At 34.0% G+C, this 20,266-nt stretch overlaps 4 protein-coding genes and 2 pseudogenes across 6 annotated transcripts; 4 read left to right on the top strand and 2 right to left on the bottom strand.

Moving 5' to 3' along the window:
- Positions 1-177: 177 nt before the first annotated feature.
- On the top strand, positions 178-4,503 carry LOC120146919. 2 transcript variants are annotated; one of them, XM_039160398.1, is made up of 3 exons: positions 178-331; positions 1,330-3,910; positions 4,002-4,503. In XM_039160398.1, the coding sequence occupies exon 2, from the start codon at positions 1,658-1,660 to the stop codon at positions 2,612-2,614; it is 957 nt and encodes a 318-aa protein (XP_039016329.1). In that variant the 5' UTR covers positions 178-331; positions 1,330-1,657; the 3' UTR covers positions 2,615-3,910; positions 4,002-4,503. The 2 variants fall into 2 exon arrangements, with proteins under 2 accessions (XP_039016329.1, XP_039016330.1); XM_039160399.1 differs by having other exon boundaries at positions 1,313-3,910.
- LOC120146843 lies at positions 2,788-4,304 on the top strand. Its single transcript, XM_039160333.1, has 3 exons — positions 2,788-3,367; positions 3,447-3,910; positions 4,002-4,304. Exons 1-3 carry the CDS (start codon positions 2,788-2,790, stop codon positions 4,302-4,304), a joined length of 1,347 nt encoding a protein of 448 aa, XP_039016264.1.
- Positions 4,504-4,747: 244 nt separating the features above from the next.
- On the bottom strand, positions 4,748-6,708 carry LOC120146842 (annotated as a pseudogene).
- Positions 6,709-7,691: 983 nt separating this feature from the next.
- Positions 7,692-8,963, top strand: LOC120146841 (annotated as a pseudogene).
- Positions 8,964-10,286: 1,323 nt separating this feature from the next.
- LOC120146921 (serine/threonine-protein kinase BSK6-like) lies at positions 10,287-13,482 on the top strand. 2 transcript variants are annotated; one of them, XR_005518257.1, is made up of 10 exons: positions 10,287-10,666; positions 10,752-10,972; positions 11,080-11,215; positions 11,307-11,440; positions 11,538-11,643; positions 11,741-11,826; positions 12,003-12,191; positions 12,349-12,547; positions 12,707-12,887; positions 13,092-13,201. XR_005518257.1 is itself a non-coding variant. In XM_039160403.1 (10 exons), the coding sequence occupies exons 1-10, from the start codon at positions 10,585-10,587 to the stop codon at positions 13,332-13,334; spliced, it is 1,473 nt and encodes a 490-aa protein (XP_039016334.1). In that variant the 5' UTR covers positions 10,287-10,584; the 3' UTR covers positions 13,335-13,482. The 2 variants fall into 2 exon arrangements, 1 of the variants encoding a protein (XP_039016334.1); XM_039160403.1 differs by having other exon boundaries at positions 12,349-12,510; positions 12,774-12,887; positions 13,092-13,482.
- Positions 13,483-13,684: 202 nt separating this feature from the next.
- On the bottom strand, positions 13,685-16,221 carry LOC120146923. Its single transcript, XM_039160405.1, has 2 exons — positions 15,193-16,221; positions 13,685-14,046 (listed from the first exon to the last, which is right to left on the bottom strand). The coding sequence occupies exons 1-2, from the start codon at positions 15,699-15,701 to the stop codon at positions 13,821-13,823; spliced, it is 735 nt and encodes a 244-aa protein (XP_039016336.1). The 5' UTR covers positions 15,702-16,221; the 3' UTR covers positions 13,685-13,820.
- Positions 16,222-20,266: the final 4,045 nt, after the last annotated feature.

Below are 20,266 nucleotides of genomic sequence, written 5' to 3'. Positions count from 1 at the left end.
CGCGTTCTGTTTTTTCCGCCACTCGATTTCTTCTTCTTCCTTTTGGATTAATATTTTTAAACAAAATTGATATTTTGTTGAAGAAGAAATAGATTTGGTGATTGCATTTGGTTCAGCGATATATCATTCGTTCCTTGTTCTCATTTTGAGGTAGTTCTTTTTAATTCTTTGCTTTGCTTGTATTCTACGTTTCAGTTTTCCTTTTTTTTTCGGTGTTCGGAATTTTCGCCGACTTACTTTTATTTCTGTAATAGGTATCTTCTTTAGAGACGACGAGCTTTTCAAGACTTGCTTCGCTTTCTTCAACCTGCATTGGTTTCGTTTCTACCTGGTAATGAATGATTCTCTCTCTCTCTTACACACACACACACACTACTTTTCTTTGATTAATTTCTCTTTTTGTTTTCGTTCTTTTCTTGCTAGTTAATTAGTGTTGTGTTTGGTTGCCGGGAAACAAGAAGGAAATTCAGAAAAGTAAAGAAATAGTTTAGTTCTAAGCACTTTTGTTCTGTTCATTTTGCTTCAATTGAATTTTGTAAACGATGCTAGAATGCGGACTCTTTTTCATTTTCTGTAAATTTCTCAAGTGCTTAAAAGAGGCTGCCTTCAGTTATTCTGGACTAGGATTCTTAATGGACATGTGAGATTCTTTTGTTTTCGACTTGAATCAAATGAAACTGATTGTGTTTGATCGTGGAGAATGTATCTTTATCAGAGCTTTATGATGTCCCAGGATTTAGATGCATAAATCAAAAAGTTGTTAAGAATTTAGAATCTTTCGTGTTTCTCTTCTGTAGACTGTAGTTAATTTGATTACTAGACCTAGAGATAGACATTGTTTAAATGGGAAGAAAAAGACTACAACTTCGGGACTTTTACAATGGTAACTGACAGTGGAGACTAGTGTTTTATAGGGAATCACCCAAGTCATTTGTATTGATTGGTTGCCTGCTGAGCTGCCACATCTTTTCTAATGTTGCTTTTGCTCTCTTTGGGTGTAAATTTAATTTCCATGCCTTTGCCCCTTTGATTTTGTGTTTTTTTTCTTCTAGAGGGAAATGGACTTCTATGTGGGCAAATAAAAATGTTGAGCATGAATTTGTTTGACCCTGGATGATCCGAATAAGTTCTTTTTTTTTTTTTTTTGCTGCATTTGTTGGCCATTGATGATTAGAATAAGGTTATGACAGGAAACTTGGCATGTATTGATAATGTGGCTTTTAAGAGTAGCAATTATTTAGTGCATGTGATATACACACATATTCAACCACAAATTCAATCAAATGGGTGAACAACTAATGTGAGAAACTAGACTTGGCAATTTTGCAGATAAGATGGGATGGTAACGCAAAAGAATTCATTGACACCTGATAGAAGAAAACCTAATGAATAATTAGAGGACATGGGATTTTGTTCCAAGTCAGAAAGGAGTTCAAATCTATAGCAAAGAACAAAGACAGGGAAGGAGAAAGCTAACTTGCCACATGCAGAACTAAGGTTAAAGAATCAAGGCAAGTCCAATGTAAAAAATGGTATTACTTTTCCGTATGGGGTTCTGCCGGGTGAATTAGGGAACAAACAGATTCGAAGCGCCTTGGTTGAAACAAAACCTCCTCTCAAGAGCAAGTCAACAAAAGAAGATGAGCTTGTTAGGTACATGTCAAACTTGCCGGGTTACCTACAGCGAGTAGACAGTTCAGATAACCCTCAAGAGAAGGCATTGAATGTTGGAGTTCTGGATTGGGCACGTCTAGAAAAATGGAAGCACCACCGAAAGCATATACCAACAAAGACTGGCAATGATGAATCATCCACAATTGCTATTTTATCATCGAAAACAAATACCAAGTCGTCTGCCTTTTCTAATGTTGTACCCAAGGTTGCCTCTGCCTATATAGGTAAGCAACACTTCTCAACTTGTTCAAGTCTTGCCCCATCTCAAAAGGATGGCATTCCTCGAGGTGCAAAACCATCTATTCCAAAAGTTAGACACTACCAAGATATTGAAACTGCTTCCAAGAGCACCTTGGATCAGCAGACGAAGACACCCAAGACGTATAAATCCTTCAACAAAATTAATTCAGATGCAATTCTTGAGGGGAAGAGAAAAGAATCAGATCAGAAAATCACTTCAGAAATGGGAAATATGCCTTCAAACATGAGAAATCGTGGAGTCTCACCTCTGCCAAAGGAAACTGCATGTGTTTGTGATGATGGCGCAAGAAACAGGGTAGAGCAACGGAGGGAAACTGATATAAATAAGGACTTGGATGATAAAGGTACTTCAGATATGGAGGCTTCCTCATCCAAATCAAGAAACCATGCAGTTTCACCGGGTTCCAGCAAAATGCTCAGTGCTGAAAGCCACAAACCTAAGAACAAAGAGATCGATAAATCGGAACTTGATCTTAATGATGAATGTCTTCCTGGTGAGGACAAGAACGTTCTTCTTCCAAGTACTACCCGAAACAACCTTTTTGAAGAATCCCGAGATAGGAATTTGAATGTAGCAAAATGGAATTCTCTTCCTATGACCTGCTTCAGAAGGATCATTTTCGGGAATTATGTTCTGAAGTTCCACGTTCTTGTACATTTCCTTCTGGAGTTGAGATGAATCCTGAAACTGACATGATGACACGGGGTCTGGAGCCTTCGTCTAATGCATCAAGTGGGTCTGTGTTGTCAGATAACACAGTAAATATAAGGTCTCAGGGCATGTATTCAGCAGATAAAAAGACCAAGTCTTAAGATGCTGATTTTGAAACTTTGAAGAAACTAGAGGAAGAAATGGCTGAGATGGCAACCGAAAGAAGAAGAACTAATTCACCAACCCGCCGTTTTAGTTTCAGCTTAAGTCGTATTACTAGAAGTTTCAGTTTTAAGGAAAGTTCTGCAGTCCCACAATTGAGCTCCGATTATGTTTCCGTGAGGTCTGGTCCAGTAAGGCCAGAATCTTCTGGTTTTCCGGATGATGCAAACATAGAGAAGCTGAATGGCCATCATAGAACTAGATCCAGCCCCTTTAGAAGGGTTCTGGATCCGCTACTGAAGTACAAGGGCTTAAATTCCTTCCAATCCATTGACACTGTTCAGCGATCAAAAGGAAGCTCGAACTCCTCTGCTCAACGTCCACTTAATACAAATGAATCCTTTCAGGAAGAAAAGTTGGGGCCATCAACGATTAAAGCTCTTCTAGAGGTTGCAATGAAGAATGGACTCCCACTGTTCAGATTTGTTGTCACCAATGGCAGCAACATGCTGGCAACTACTGTGAAAAGTCCAGCATCATCTAGCAAGGTGAGATCGGATGAGAAATGTGTATTCTCTTCAGTTAGAGAAATTAAGAAGAAGAGTGACAGCTGGATAAGTAAAGGAAACAAGGAAAAAAATTGTGGTTACATCTATAATATCATTGGACAAATGAAGATTTCCTACTCATATTTCAGACGTGACTGCAGAGAACTCTTGCAATTATCTGGTAAGAGAGTCTGTTTTGTTCTGTGTGGAGCAAAGACAAGCAGATCAAGCATTGGCGAAGTTTACACCAAGTACGGAACTTGCTGCTGTTGTCATCAAAATACCTGGTGAAAGCAATTTACAGCAGACTGATAAAGAAGTAGAGAAGACTGGCTCTACAGAATCTTTGGCTACAGATGGATGCACATGCAACTTTATGGAAAGTCCAAGCTTCAGTAGTACTACTGTCATACTTCCTGGTGGAGTCCACGGCTTGCCAAACAAAGGAATGCATTCCCCGTTGATTGACCGATGGAGATACGGTGGATTATGCGACTGTGGAGGTTGGGACATTGGTTGCAAATTACATATTCTCTCCAACCAGAACAGGAGATGCTGTAAGAATTCAAGGATGCATCAAGCATGCCTGGACCGTCTTGAACTTTATCCACAGGTATCCTCTTTTCTACTGTGTTACCTATTCGTTCTCCACTGTGTTATAATATCATCCGGATATCTAAGTTCTTGTTATGTACTTCATTTAGGGGAAAACACATAAGAACATGCCTATGTTCAGCTTGGTTCCACATAAAAAAGGAATCTATGCAATCGAGTTTAGTTCATCCATCACTGCATTGCAAGCGTTCTTTATCTCCGTAACAGTTATAAGTTGTCAGAAACAATCCTCTGATTCACCGGAATTCAGTAACCTGCCCGAAGGAAAAGTAATAAAGGAGAAAATGTTGGATGGCAGCTTTGGGGTAGACAACAAACCAACCATTGCCCTTGGAACCTTGCCTGCAAAATATGCTCCGAACCCACCACATTCCCCCGTTGGGAGGGTATAGTTAATAGTTTCGAGCACAGGCCTTCTTCACTTTTCAAGTATATAAAAAAGTCTCAACGGCACTAAAATTTGGGGTTAATCACCACACACATACAGGGAATTGGATTTGAGGTATAGGCTTGTTCGACATGGTTAATCATCGTGATTTTGTAAGAATCGCACATTACCAAATAGACCACTTGTAGAAAGAAATAATAATGGTAATTTAATATATATATATCACTGTTTTAATCAAGTAGGTCAGTCCTTTTTAAAGCCAATAACAGCATAGTCCTATTTGTTAGGACAAACTTTGTAATAATATGCTTATGATCAAGCAACAACGTAATAAGTATTAAAGTCGAACAATGTGGAATACCGTGCTATATGGATGATTATTCAAAACGTTTTCAAGTAAAAAAACAAAAAGAATGTCCATAAGCATGCTGATATAGTGGACTATGCTTTCACAAGTCAGCTTGAGAAGCATGGTGAATGCATATGTACCATTGACCATTAATCCTTTCAAACACGTTCGTTAAGAACTGTGCTCCCCAGTTGTTACCTTTTGTTGTCTTGATGAATTCCATGCATGTAACGTACCCAAAATCTCCTTTAACATGAACTCAAACATTTTTCAGTTCTATCTCTAGTGGAAATTCATAGTTCATCAACACAATCTCCCAGCTTTCCATTACAAAATCATAACCGCATATACCGTTTGCAGTTGGGTGCACACAACAAACATCATCTCCTGTTGCCCAAAGGTTCTGCATCGTGGCTAGATCCCCTCTCCTAAAAGCGTTGTAAAATCGAGAATTTGCAGCCAGTACCGAAGCCTTACTATCCTCATGTAGGACTCGGAGGTCATCCCTGATTTTTGCTGCTTCAGCATAGTTTTCTTCCTCAATGGCAATCTGTAGGTCCCTCTGTAAGGTTTGTTCATCCGATATGATGCTCTCGGCATCTAGGTTACCTTCATGATGCGTTTGGTTCACTGAATGTAAGATTACCAGTGGGAATAAAATATTACCGGGGAATAAGATTACTGGGAATGTTGTATTTTGTGTTTGATTAGTTTAACAGGAATGTAAAATTATCTTGTTTGGTTAAAGGAATAAAAGATTATTGAAATATATATTTAACCAAATTGTTCTTATTATATATTTGTTTTTTTAATAAGTTGGAAAATATTTATATATTTTCTTTAAAAAATTTAAATTCATAAAATTTATATAATTTTTTTTGTACAAATCTGAAAATATAAAAAAAAATTAATGAAAGGGTAAAATTTTATTTTAACCCCTAAACTTCATATAAAATTTTAATTATAGATTTTTTTAGCAAATCTAAAATATTTAAGGATAAATTTGTAATTTAACATTCGTAGAAATTTTATTATTTAATGACAGAATAAAGATATTTTTGAGAAAAAAATTAAGAACATTTTAGTCTAAAACGCCAGTAATCCAACAATACCTAAGGAAAGGGAGATAATGACATTCCCGGTAATATACACAAAAAAATCCACTATTGTTAATGTAAAATTACTAGGAATAATATTTTCGGCCAACCAAACGGAAGAATGTGAATTTCATTCTAATGGGAATCTCACATTCTCCCCCAATCAAACACAACCTCAAATGTCATCCCTTTGGATTGACAAGGCAACGGCAGAAGCATATGCAGATTTTTTTTCAAAAGAGTGCTGAACTAAATTAATCAGCAGTTAGAACTGTGTGAAACTCAAATCCCAACAAGGAAAAGGAGAAAATTATATTGGTGGTGTGAAGAAACCTAATGAAAGTAACATTCATCCAACATTAATATATATGGAAGAACTCACTGGAAACTAAATATGGGCTCAAAAAGCGGATTGTCTCGACAATCTAACCGAAGAAAAGGTCAGCCAACTTCACAATTACCTAATTTATATGAAAAAGCTCGAAGATATCAGAATGTATATATACAGATAATTTGCAAATCCAAGAAACTTACGAGGCCTTCCATTTGGCAACTTGGAGAGAGACAGTCCGCATGAAACTCCTTTTTGTTTCCTCTTGAAGCCTTAGCTAAAACCACATTACATGCCTCTGGAATTGGAAGTAATGGAAAACGGCAATGAACACTTAAAACAATTAGTGCTTGAACATGGCATGCATTAACATTTACCTACAGCAACAAAAAATAATTCAAGGGTAACCGAATTACAAAATATCTTGGTAAATATAAACAAAACATTTCCCATTTTTTTCTCAAGCAATATGGCAAGTTTCATCTTCCATTGTTCAAGGAAATTCCTTTTTTCTTTCTTCCCAAAATAAACAGATATAGAAAAAAGTGAGCTTGGAACCACATCTATAGGATTCAAGAATATGAAACTAAAAGGGGTTATTAAGTAGATTGAAAAATAAAAAACTACCCATTTTATCAAATTCAAGTAATCAACATCAACTAATGCTTTAGCAGCAAGAAAGATGTGTAGGAGTAGGAGAAAGTTAAACTTACATCGTAGCAAAAGCTAGATCCTTGGAATGCCATGAAAATGAAACTAAAGGTTACTGACATAGAAAGAGGGAAAACAAAGAAAAAAGGGTTTTGCTTGATTTACTGTATCACACAAGCGTCGTGAAGCAGAAAATGATGTGATAGCTAAGGGTGCTCCATGTAATGGGAAAGACAAAGGGATATTTGAAGAGAGATAATAAGGACATGGGCTCCCTCAATTTACACCCCAAAGATAAGCTATGGACATTAAAATGCGGACCTCGGTTTTGGGTTCATTTATTTGAACCCATTTTCCAGTCACAATCAATAATAATTACTCCTATATTTTATTTTAGAGTTAAATCCATATATTCACTTTTTTATTTTATTCTGAATATATTTTTTATCAGTTTACTTTTAAAGTTACATCAAATTGTTTAGAATATTTGGTTAAAAAATTTTAATTAACATTCACTTCTCCTTTAAATTTTAAATTCAGTATTCATTAGAAACAAAATTCTTTTAAATTATGAGTTCAAGTTTTAAATTATTATAGCATATAATGTTTTGAGTTTGAGTGTTCATTTCTTAACCCTATGTCACATCTGTTTTCTCTTTTCTTTGCATTATTTTCTATTTTATTTTATGATTTATGCTTAAGATTTTTTTATTTTCTTTTAATAATATTATTTTTAAATGTTGAATCTAATTTATTTTAAAAACATATATAATAGACATTTTTGTTACGCTCAACAGTTAGCTAATCCATTTTTCATTCATCCTCTATGTATTTTTCATTTTTCTTTGAAAGGAAGAAGATTCATTTATATATATAAAGAATCCAAATTCTGATCTAAGAACTCTATTTCAAAAGCTTTTTGATTTTTATATACTTTAAGCATTTCCTCATATTTAACTCACAATTGTTTCTTTTCTTTGTTTATTTTTGCTGCAGGCTTCTCAGACTCTCCGAATTATCACATTCTATTATACTCAGCTTCCAGGGCCAAACTATCATTGCCGAGAGGTTAGTATTGAAATTATATGTGAAGCTTGCCCTTCACTTTATGTTTAAATTTTGAATTTTTAAGATCATTTGGTAAATAATTATGTTTCTTGTGGCAGGGTTCAAAGCTTGCCAGGTTGCCTAAACCACATAGTGCTTTAGAAGTCCTCTTAATTAATTGTATGCATTCTTGTGTTTTGTTGAAAATTTCAATTTATTGCTTTAAAGATATAGATGCGTTTTTATCATGAACATTTCGGCTCATTGGCTCAACAAATTTGCAGTTCCTCGTGGTTTAATATATGGTTGTGGAGACTTGATTTTTTCGTCACATGTGATCTTCACCCTGGTCTTTGTGCTCACGTATCAGAAATACGGCACAAAAAGGTGAAAGATGGCTTACTCTTTTCACTTGTTTTTAGCTAGTAACCCCAAAAGGAATAAAGAATAAAACAATATATAATTCTTGGGAACACGAAAAAAATAGTTGAATGCCATTCTCATAACATTTCTGATTCTCAAAAGCAAAATGTTTAGATCTGGTAATAGGCAATGCGTTATTGCATGCTACATTGACATACATATGAGCAACTGATTGATAGATTTCTGATGGTATTGTTTGTCTATTTGCAGCTGTATAAAGCACTTTGCTTGGTTGGTAGCTATTGTTCAAGTCTCTTGATTGTGGCATCCCGCAAACATTACACGGTTGACGTAGTTGTTGCACGGTATGTAGTACACTTTTGAAATTTCAATTTACAGTTAGGGTTTTTTATATTTTCTTTGATTTAGTTTGGCAATGGTGCCATATTTTTTTTCTGTAGGTATACTGTTAATTTAGTGGCATTCTTCATAGACAAGAAGCTGCCAGGTTTGAGTATTCTGATCTTATCAAACTTTTGTTGCTATCCTTGAGTACCATAGACAAGGATAGTAAAACCAAAGAAGAGAATCACAAGCTCTTGAACGGGAATTCTGTGGACCCTGCAGATCGGGTATAGTGATTTCATTACCTTCATCTAGATATCGAATTTAGATCGGTATTTATGTCTCTTTTTCTAATTTATTTAGAGGCCAAGAACCCAAGTGAATGGCAAGATTCAGGAGGATGCCAATGGAATCCATGATACTGCAATGAATGGTGCATAGATGATGAAAAATTACTGCTATCACTGTAATTGTGCTGCTAAATTTGATTTGTATTCTTAAGAAAATCGAACCTTAGTCCTAATGTATGGAAATTTTCAACTTCCTATTGCTTCTGGAGTACTGATCTTTACTCTCAACAAAGTCCAATCTGTGAAAGATAAGGCCGTTGAGATAAAATACTTTCAATTTTGACTTAAAAAACCTTGTGTTTCATTTCAAGATAGGATTGCATATGGGGTAGCCTGGCTTTAAAAACACCTCTGCATTGTGTTGGCACTGGCAGGATCTGATTCTAGTGCAAGCTAATGCTTTTTTGTCTAAATGGCCCCAAGTGCCAGTTGTTTTTATACGTTTGGAAGGCACGATAATGTGCCAGGAAAGGTATTCTGTTTCCTAGAGAATCATGGATTAAAATACATAACATATAATTTCTTTGTATTTGTAGCTTATCCATACTAAAGTTTGAAGGATATATGGGGTTGTGTCTGGATTGCCCATGCTGGGGTGTGCTTGAGTCGACAAGTTGACAGCAAAGAGGCCCCATACTTGTTAGGCGTGATACTTGTAAGCAAGACACTATCTGTGGGGGATGACTGACCAGAAAAAGCAATGCAAGCGCGCAATTTAAGCTTTGAAAGTTTAGTCAATAAAGTAAAGGAGTATGGAAAACAACAACAATGGCATGTGTGATTCAATAGTCTGCAGGAGGCCATGAGAGAGAAAGAAAGACTGCAACTTTTTTCATCATTGTTGGTTGCATGTCTGAATAACTACCACTTTATCCTTTTACATGCTCTCTCTTTTTACCCTGTAAAAAGCTTAAAGGGGTCCTCTTGAACACTAAGTGAGGGGTGGCTCTAATTATGTCACCACCTGCCAGACATTCTTATAGACCCTGTAATATAATCTCTTTCAAGAAAGCTATCTACCTTTTTTCCGTTGATTATGGCTTCTCGGACTCACATTATTGAAATTCCTTCCTGGGAAAAAGAAGGAAAATTTTTTTTGAAAAAAGCATGAGGTTTTTTTGATGAGTCAAATTAAATTAGACGACAACTTGGCTCCATTGTCAATGATCACATGCTTTTCCACCATTTCCTACAGTGTCATCAATGGGGTTTTATAATTTTTCAAATTTTCTTAAATAGTAACAGTCATTCGAGATGATCATGCACATTCTACGTGTTCCCATGGCGGATTTGTCATGCAAGACGCGATACTTTTAAATATTGTAGAATATAAATGCATAAATATATCACATTTTTTAACAAATCAAGCATCGGATTTGAACCCAAATTTCCTGGTTTTTTCTTCTCGTTTTCAAATATTTAAACCCCAAAAAAAATGGTGAATCGGTCAATTTCTTAATGCAACTTTACCAAATTCAAGACCAAACTAACCCACATTCTCATAAATCTTCTTTCCCACGTCAGTGTTTTTCTTATGACCAAACCAAACTATGATCTTGTCCAACGTTTACCTCTACCTCTACGCGTATGAAAGAACAACCTTTTTTTTTAGTTTTGATATTATCCATTAGAAGGCAAAGTTTGGATTTACGAAGATCACAGTTCGGGATTGTTGCAGACATGTACGGTGTCTGATCATTTGACTTTCCATTGATTCTCCGTCATTTGGCTTGAAAGAAAGAAGAAGAAAAATGGGAGCTCGTTGTTCTAAATTCTCCATCTGTTGGTTTCACTCTCACCTTAAAGCTTCCGTCCTCGAATCCTCCGATTTTGGTACTACATTCTCTGTCCTCGGTTTCTCGTTCTTTGTTTCAAAAGATGTTCCTTTTTTCAGTGTAAAAATTGTAATTAAATGCAGAGAATGGTGGCAAAGGTGAGAAGAACACATGGCCGAGTTTCACTGAGTTTAGCTTGGAGCAACTCAAAGCTGCTACGTCCGGCTTTTCTTCCGATAACATAGTGTCGGAACATGGTGAAAAAGCTCCGAACGTTGTTTACAAAGGGAAGCTCGACAATGAGCGTTGGGTTGCCGTTAAACGGTTTAACAAGTTCGCGTGGCCTGATTCTCGCCAATTCCTCGTCCGTTTCAATACAATTCACAGTCATCACCACTTCTTTTTTGTTCTCTAACTATTTGATTATTTAACTGAGTAAAGATTACTTTTTGAAAATTGAATGTCTTTTAGGAGGAAGCCAAAGCTGTTGGGAATTTAAGGAGTGAGCGGTTGGCAAATCTGATCGGCTGTTGCTGTGAGGGCGATGAGAGATTGTTGGTCGCCGAGTTTATGCCCAATGAAACCTTGGCTAAGCATCTTTTTCACTGTAAATCAGTAGTCTTTTCTTCTTCTTCCATTAGACTCAAAGTGAGTTTGGGATTAAAGTTAAAAAAAGGAAAATGGGTTAATTTTGTCAGGGGAAAATCAGCCAATGAAATGGGCAATGAGGTTGAGGGTGGCACTCTATTTGGCTCAAGCTTTGGAGTACTGTAGCAGTAAAGGGAGAGCTTTGTACCATGATCTCAATGCTTATAGGATTTTGTTTGATGATGTAATTTTGTTAAGTTCATGAAGATTTTGGTTGTGAAATCAAATGACCCTTTGATTATGATTTCTGAATTGGCTTTCTTTTCTTCTTTTGGTAAAAGGATGGTAATCCCAGGTTGTCTTGTTTTGGGCTCATGAAGAACAGCAGAGATGGGAAGAGTTATAGTACAAACTTAGCTTTTACACCTCCAGAATACCTTAGAACAGGTTAAACATGTTCAAATGATTCATTTATTCTTTACATTTGAGAAATGTGTTACTTTGAATCTCAACTCAAAGTCTGGATGTTGTGCTTCTTCGGCAGGTCGAGTGACTCCGGAAAGTGTTGTGTATAGCTTTGGAACCTTGCTGCTGGATCTTATGAGTGGCAAGCATATTCCTCCCAGCCATGTAAATTCTCGTGTCATAGTAGTATCCTTTATTGTGAACTGCAATAACTGCATGCTGGTGTAATTTAGTGATCAGTGGAAAACCTTGTTGATCTAAAAGTTCCAAAAGGAAGATGTGATGTTGGTGTATCCAAATTGAATTACTCCGTATGGTATTAAAGTCTGTTATGCTTATAGGCACTTGATTTGATCCGCGGCAAGAATTTTCTCATGTTGATGGATTCTGCTTTGGAAGGCCATTTCTCAAACGATGACGGAACAGAGTTAGTGCGGTTAGCTACTCGCTGTTTGCAGTATGAAGCCCGTGAGAGGCCAAACGCGAAATCTCTCGTCATATCTCTCATGTCAGTTCAGAAGGAAGCAGAGGTACATATAATTTCTGATTTATTGGATATCACAAGTTCATACTCTTTCACTGTTCATTTTGAGCAGTTTGGCATCATCCCAACTCTATGGCCTTCATTATTACAGATTCATCTTTTGTAAACACCATTAAGTTACTCATTGGATGGAGTTTTGTTAGGTACCATCATATGTGTTGATGGGTATTCCACATGGAACTGCTTCGAAACAGCCCTTGTCGTTGACACCGTTTGGAGAGGCTTGCATGAGGATTGATCTTACTGCTATACATGAGATATTGGAGAAGATGGGATACAAAGATGACGAGGGAATAGCTAATGAGGTTCGTTGCTCCATCCTCGATATTCTCAGTATACATTGTTTCGTTAAGTCATTTTCACCATAACTTCTTTAACAAGAGAGTCTGAATTCAACACCCAATTATTGGTGAAATCCATATGTTATGGCTCAAGGGGCAACCGGCAAGCAGAGGATCATTTACTGTCTGCTTTGATTGTTTTGAGTACTTCTGTTATTAGTTATTACATTGTTAATGTTACTTGAGCTGTCATGTAATTTGCATTCAAATTCCCTTGTTCCTTTCAGCTTTCTTTTCAAATGTGGACCAGCCAAATGCAAGAAACCTTGAACTCCAAGAAACATGGTGATACTGCTTTTCGAGCTAAGGATTTTGCAACCGCAATTGACCGCTACACACAGGTGAGTTACTCATTTTCAAATCTATTCAGTCTATAAGGCTATCGGTTGCTACCAAACATTATGGTTTCGATTGGATTATGTTTTTCTCAGTAATTTTCTTTGCATTTAACAACTAGGGCACTAATATGCCGTACAAGAAAGATATATTTTGAAGGTTTAAACAGCATGATATACAGACTGAAGATTGTTGTGTATCTTATGTAGTTCATTGATGGCGGGACCATAGTGTCACCGACCGTATACGCCAGACGCTGCTTGTCTTACTTGATGAATGATAAGCCGCAACAGGCTCTTGGGGATGCAATTCAAGCGCAGGTGGTGTCGCCACAGTGGCCAACTGCTCTGTATTTACAAGCAACTTGCTTCTTTAGCCTAGGTATGGAAACTGATGCCCAAGAAACCCTCAACGATGGCACCAACTTGGAAGCCAAAAGGACCAAAAGCTGAATATTGTATAGGTTTTCATATTGTTTCATTTATTTATCTTCCGCGTTTTCTCCCCATAGTTTTTCTCCAGGCTCTTGTATTTATTATGGGTTTTCGCTGCATAGCAGAACTCTTCAGTATTCTTCAATATTTATCGTTGGTTTTGAAATTCTGTTGAGATTTCCCACTATAATTATAAATGCTGGACATGGTATTTTCCTGAAATTACAACCGAGGATAACTGTAAATCCGGTAGAACAACAACGATTGTGCAAATCATAGCATAACCATTAAAGAGCTCTTCTAAGACCATCAAGAGCTTTCGTAACTAAGATGAATGTGCACAACATAACAGGCTTTCTACAAGTATGGAGGAGAGGTGTATATAATTCATATTTCCATTTCTCATCATCACAGCAACAAGTTTCCCAGGCTCCTTTACAGTAAATTCTGTTTCTTTATTTTTCGTTCTTTTCGACGTTGTTCAACCGTGCACGGAGATAAGTTTCAGGATGACGGCATGTGGAAGTGGAAGAGCCATGATATGACAAAGGCAAATACCATGCAAGCGAGGAGGAAGTTGAGGAAGCGATGGCCATGCCAAAAGCTTTGGGAGTCTGAATAGGTTGCTGCTCTCGCTGTGGCACTGTTGGTCTCATTTGGTTGCTCCGTCAACTCGATCTCGTTCACTCCAACCACGTTGCGTGCAATAGAATGACAAATTTCACAGGTCCTAAAAGAATCAAGCAGATTGAATGAGTGCATGGAGAGGTGCTATAATTCAAAAAGAAAACAAAATCGAGTATAAGGATGATCCAATATGCTATCGAGGTAAGAGTATTGTTTAAAGATGTTGAATAAAGAACGAACCATACAGCATTGCAGATTTAATGATTCGATATACGATCCTTGCACCATGCATTTTAGCTAAATGCTTAAAGCTACTACTTATATAGACCATGCTCCTCTGTCCAGATAACAAATCATTCATGGTTTCAACAGTCGAACATTAACTCGGATATCATAGCTGACAGTCTTCGTCGATTCCAAATGTTAGTTCCTAATCATATGTAAATACATCAGAAATTACTTGGTTGCATATGACCTTTCATTTGTTACGGATATCTTGTAAATTCCAATCCAAAACCAGTAAACTTAATCAGTTGTTAGACATTTCAAATCCTATTTAATCAATAATGAGTGGGCAATCAACCACATAACCAGAATCCTAGACGGTACAATAGCTAAAGAAACACGAAACACCATTTGGCTCACTGTGATCACGGTAGTCATTGTATCAACAATCGTTTCACAAAAACACGACACCGGACCAGACATGCATGAAAAGCAGAACACGGCGATGCAAAATCTGATAAAAAAAAGTCTAGAATCAATGAATTTTTGCACCAATGGTTTGGTACCTAAGTTATGACTTAACAGCACCACCCCAAATCTTGTCAAGCAAGAAATCTAGAATCTGTGTTTGCGAATTAAAAACATCTAAAGTGATGCACCACCAAATAATGATCTTCCACCAAAGATTAGATAATGCATCAATAAAAAGGGTCAAATCCCACCACTTTCCTACATGGAAAGAGAGCATAAAGGAGAAAACAACAAAAGCTAGAGATTCCTAACAGCAAAGAATCGTCGGTGTAGTCAAAACATAAGTCTTTAGTCTTTAGCTTTACTTTGAACCTGTTTTTCAAATGTAGTATCCATCTTTCTTTCCAATTAAGCAAATGCATAATTTTCACCTTATAAAACTAAAACCAACAGTCTAACACCTAAAATACATAGAAATGTCAACCATGATCCATGAAAAGGTGGCTGATTTTCACTAAAAAAGAAGGTGAAATTGGGATTGTTTTTTACTTACTTATTTCCTCTGATTTTAAACCAAGCCTCGGCACAGTGTTTATGAGCAGCAGCAAGATCATCCTTGCAAGAACAACCCAATTCAATAGCAACGCCGGATTCATGGCTGTTACTCTCTAAACCCAGATGACAGATTCTACAATCTTTCTCAGCTTTAGCCAAATGCAGTTTGATTTCATTAGCTCCACTTTGAATCTGCACCTCCACCGAACAATCCGAGACCGACGACACCCTTCCGGAACCCGAAACGTCACCAATCTCGCCATCTGAACAACAAGTGAAGCTGTAATCGTCGTAGGAACCGCCTGTGGTGGAATAGAACTGGGAGTAGCAAGAACCCTCGTCGGCGTTGGAGTAGACGCTAGCCTCATCGGCGCTGACGTCGCTACCGTTCCAGCGGTGAGTCCCTTGCTCTAAATCGATGTGGGACATCTCTCGTGATGACATTTTGGAAAGACCCAGAAGCTTAAACTTGGAGTTTTGAGTAGAGGCTCTGTTAAAAAAAAGCATTAACAGGCTTTTAAAGTTTCAAGCTTTTGAAGATCATCAATGGCGTCCAAGTTACAAACTTTGACAGGGTTTTAAACAAAGTTGGTATAAACTGTGAGAATTTAAACAAGTTACAATTGGATTAGGTGTCCCTTTACCTCCATTAACGTTTTCATTCAATATGAAATAGCTTAAAAAAGGGAAGAAAATAAGGACTGAGCCAAAGAACCAAAAGGTGAAAACATGGGAAGGATTTACAGAGCCATGGCTTCTCGCTTAAGAAAAAAGCATAGAAAGAGAGAGAGAGAGTGAAACACAAGCTTAAAGAAAAGAAAAACAGAAACGTGCAGTGAGTGCACATATAACCGAGAAGAGATTTCTTATACAATTTTTTTCTTTACATTATTAATAGTAAGACAATTAAGAAGAGAAAACAAAGTTGTTGGAAGATTTGGTGTTGGTACTTGGGGATCTCTGTCTCAAGCAGATTCTGTACGTCCGATGGTATCAGTATGGTGATGCGTGAACCTTGAAAAAGATCGGACGGTCAAGAATTGAGGTAGGCATACTGCTTCAATACTTTTGTGGATATTACTTCATTTTGGCCGCTCTTCAATTTATAATTGGATTTAAGCTCAAATATTTCAATTAATAGATAAGCGCCTGTTTTAAACACGGGGTAAAAAGCACACAAATATTGAATATTCTGATTATTAAATATTATAAATGGTGACTTCATAATTTATATGTTATAAATTTATTTATTTTTGAAAAAATTAATGGTTGTCTGAGTTGAATATTAATATATTGATTATGATATAATAAAATATAAACCTAAAATCGTTTGAGCTATACTTTATTTATTGAATCTATGTTTACATTATGTTTTTGGGTTATTGTTTGAAAGTAACGATAATACTAGTAGACATCATTAAAAATATAATTTTATCATATCTCAATCAGTTAGTTAACGTTCAGCTTAGATAATTATTATTTTTAATAAAAATGACGAGTTTAAAACATATAAATAATCAGTGACTATTTTATAACTTTTAATAATTAATGAACTCACCAAAATAACATCTTATAATTGATAGATCATTTTATATTTTTTTAATAATCGAAATACTCCATAAAAAAATACCTATAATCAAAAGATTTTTTTTTATATTTTACCCTTAGTCTTAATATTTAAATGAAACCGCAAGAGAACCCTCTTATACAATTATTGAGATGGTATAGCCGTAGAGGTATAGTATTATCTTATTTTATTCATTTCATCCAATGAAAGATTATGATATTTAGTTGTAAAAATATATTTTATTATATTATTATTATGATAAACTTTTTAAATAAATTTAACCTTTAAATTTTGTTGAAAATTTTTAAATAGTTAAAAAATTTATTTTGGGATGTCAAAATTAAAAAAGAAACTTTTTTAAGTGAATGAAAATGAATAATGAGCATCAATTTATATTTAGAGATATTATTTTATAAATATTTTTTAATTTTATAAATATATTTTTATTTTTTATTAAATGTTTTTATATTAAATTTATAAAAAAAAAATTCAAAAAAAAAATTGGAGTATCATTTGACACCCATCGTAATAGGCTGGGTCCGCTCATGGGAATAACATGTGTCAAACATTCCTCAAAAAAAGTGTGAAACAATAAATTAATCCCAATAATTCGCATTGTACTAAAAAATGTTTTGGATTGATTTTAATTATAAGATTTTATCTCTTGACCTGGAGATTTGTAAGGAAGGGATGTTTAAACTTCAGTTTCAATCCAATTAATCTGTTCAATTAATTTTTTTAATTATTACATTGATTAATTTTTAAATTCAATGAGGAATGACTTTTTTAAATTTTAATTACTGAATAATTAACCGAATTAACTAAAGTATTAAATATTTAATATATTATATATTATTTATATATACTTAATCGTAAGGTGTTAAAAACTTTGACTTTAACCGAATTAAAGTCTAACATACATATCTTAAAATTTTAATATTGATTGTCGGGGATGTCTAAGAAAAAACAGTTTAATATAAAGTTAAGAAATGCGCTACCGAAAATGTTAATATTTTTTTAACATTTCTAATAAAACGTTACCTAAAATGTTATCTTTTTTTCTACCGAAAATGTTAATATCATAAATATTCATCTTAGATAGCGAAATTAACATTTTCGGTAAGAAAAAAGTAACATTTTAAGTAAGAAAAAAGTAACATTTTAGGTAGCGCTCAACTATAAATGTTAAAAAATTATTAATATTTCTTATAGTATATTTCTTTAATCTTATATTAGTCTGTCATACAGTAGAACTGCCCATCGATTGTTAGGTGTTAAATCAATCAATTGTTCGGCAAATAATATTTCCAACCTTTTTTTAAGAAATAATCAGAAAACCGTTTGATAATATTGAATTATAAGATATTAATAGGAAAGTTAACATAAATTTTTGTGTTGAACTCTACTTAAATTCTACATTTAACATGTATTAAATAACATTTAAAAAACCAATTGCACGTATTATTAAAACAATTAATTCACATATTATTTTTTATGCCATGTTTAATCTTATCAAATCTATATAAGAACAAATTATAAAACAATCATCAATGTAGAACGAGAGATAATTGTAATATATTTTTATTAGTACGAGATGATTTCAATGTAGTATATGTTTTAAAGACTCTCAATTAGTATTTGAAAATAAACATTCAAACACTCTTACATATATCATATTCGAATATGAGATATCTAGAAATAACAATTATTCTTTTAATCACTGAGATCACTTAATTCGTACATATAATAACAATACTTATTATATTTTTAAACAAATATTATCAATCACATTAAATCATTATCTTTAGACAATGTTGTGAAATCAAATGAAATAATCTCGTTCAAAAATCTTACATTACAGGTAATGTAATATTACATTAATGAAACACGCATTTAAGATAGAAAGAATTATGGTTTTATTCTCCTACTGTTTCACTTTTAAGATGTAGCTTATGTCCTTTTAAAGGTATAATACCTGAAATGATCCCTCTATTTCAATAAATTTTCGTTTTGATTTTATTTACTATCTCTTCGATAAGTTTAATCCTTTAATTGTCACTTTGGTATTATTTTAATTATTTTTCAATATAAAAATGTCACTTGATATAATCAGATTCTGTCACGTGTAATATTTTAAATTTATCTAAACTGATTTTAGACATAATCTATATATTATGCAACTCAACCCTTGATAAATATGGATTTTTGCATGAAAGTCGAATCTTGGTATTATTTTGATAATTAAAAAAAAAGTTACATTGCGGGGAGAGTTCAGGGCTTGCAACCATAAAAGTTATACAAATCTGTAATCTTTTTATTGCAATTGAAAATATTATAAAAAAATAACATTTTATATTTCAATTTTACTTTGTCTTTTTAGTTATGTTATTAATAAGATTTTCGATATTATATTTTAAAATTTCCTTAAAATTCTGGCATCGATTTGACTTAACTTTGATCTCATGCAAAGGGAACAGTGAATAGATTTTGATGTATCAAAAGATCGATTAGAGTAATACTGCATGCAAACTTATAAACAAAGCATCTCAGAGTTTGACTGGAGGTGGACCACCTCAGGCCCAATGCTGCCTCAATGGTCAAATTTTAGTTAGGTCCTTCTACTATTATTAAATTTAAAATTTAATCTTTATACTTTTAATTCAACATAATCCTCCTATTTTAAATATTACGATCAATTTGTATAAAGGTCTTTGATGTACATTATTTTAAATTTTTATTCTCTCTTAAAATATTATCATTTCATGTTATCTTGAATCGTGTATTTTAATTTTGAGATTAATTTTTTTTATTAATTATGTCACATAACTTAGTATGATTTATTTTTTGTACAATGTGATGATTGGAACGCTCACTTTAACTTTGTTTGTACAATTAGACAATTATAATACATTTTTCTCCTTAAATGTGTATTTTTTTCTCCAATTGTACGTATAGAAACTTTTCTGTGGAATTTGATATAATGTTATTAGTTAGTGTGTTAACTTTTTTTTCTTCTAATTTTATTTAACTGAAATATATCATATATTATATTTTAAAATATTATAATGTCAATCAGATTCTAATCTTATTTAACAACTCTATATTAAAATAGACTAATTCAATAAAATAAAGTTTCCACTAAAATTTTCTTCAAATATATAATGAATAAATAATAAAGTATAAAATTCTTACTCTAACTGAGATATAAATAAATCAAAGTATAAGTTAAAATGCTTACTACGGTAAGCCCTCAACTATCAGGAAAATTCTAAGTCAATGAGGCTCTTCATTATATTTCAATTATAATATATTATTATTTTTATTTTTTTATTAAAATGATTTAAAATATAAATAAAATATATTCACATATTAATCAGTTATAATATTTGTGTATATATATATATATCATATTATCGTATTATTCAATTATTCCATGTTGTGATTCTTATTATGTCATTTTTTCCTTTTTTTATTGTCAACAACAACAACAAAACCCTATTCCCAT

Source organism: Hibiscus syriacus, unplaced genomic scaffold, assembly GCF_006381635.1.
Source record: "Hibiscus syriacus cultivar Baekdansim isolate YM2019G1 unplaced genomic scaffold, ASM638163v2 tig00110931_pilon, whole genome shotgun sequence".
In the NCBI taxonomy this organism is placed as follows: domain Eukaryota; kingdom Viridiplantae; phylum Streptophyta; class Magnoliopsida; order Malvales; family Malvaceae; genus Hibiscus; species Hibiscus syriacus.
Note: the sequence above shows the minus strand (reverse complement) of the source record. Positions and strands in the feature narration are given on the sequence as shown.

Excerpts from the sequence above, each read along its gene's own strand:
- LOC120146919 (XM_039160398.1), top strand. The coding sequence starts at position 1,658 with ATGTCAAACTTGCCGGGTTACCTACAGCGAGTAGACAGTTCAGATAAC.
- LOC120146843 (XM_039160333.1), top strand. The coding sequence starts at position 2,788 with ATGGCTGAGATGGCAACCGAAAGAAGAAGAACTAATTCACCAACCCGC. Across the intron at positions 3,368-3,446 it reads GAAGAGTGACAGCTGGATAA|ACGTGACTGCAGAGAACTCT; the intron begins GTAAAGGAAACA and ends CTCATATTTCAG. Across the intron at positions 3,911-4,001 it reads GTCTTGAACTTTATCCACAG|GGGAAAACACATAAGAACAT; the intron begins GTATCCTCTTTT and ends TACTTCATTTAG.
- LOC120146921 (XM_039160403.1), top strand. The coding sequence starts at position 10,585 with ATGGGAGCTCGTTGTTCTAAATTCTCCATCTGTTGGTTTCACTCTCAC. Across the intron at positions 11,441-11,537 it reads ATAGGATTTTGTTTGATGAT|GATGGTAATCCCAGGTTGTC; the intron begins GTAATTTTGTTA and ends TTTTGGTAAAAG. Across the intron at positions 12,192-12,348 it reads CAGTTCAGAAGGAAGCAGAG|GTACCATCATATGTGTTGAT; the intron begins GTACATATAATT and ends GAGTTTTGTTAG.
- LOC120146923 (XM_039160405.1), bottom strand. The coding sequence starts at position 15,701 with ATGCTTTTTTTTAACAGAGCCTCTACTCAAAACTCCAAGTTTAAGCTT. Across the intron at positions 14,047-15,192 it reads TTTAAAATCAGAGGAAATAA|GACCTGTGAAATTTGTCATT; the intron begins GTAAGTAAAAAA and ends TGATTCTTTTAG.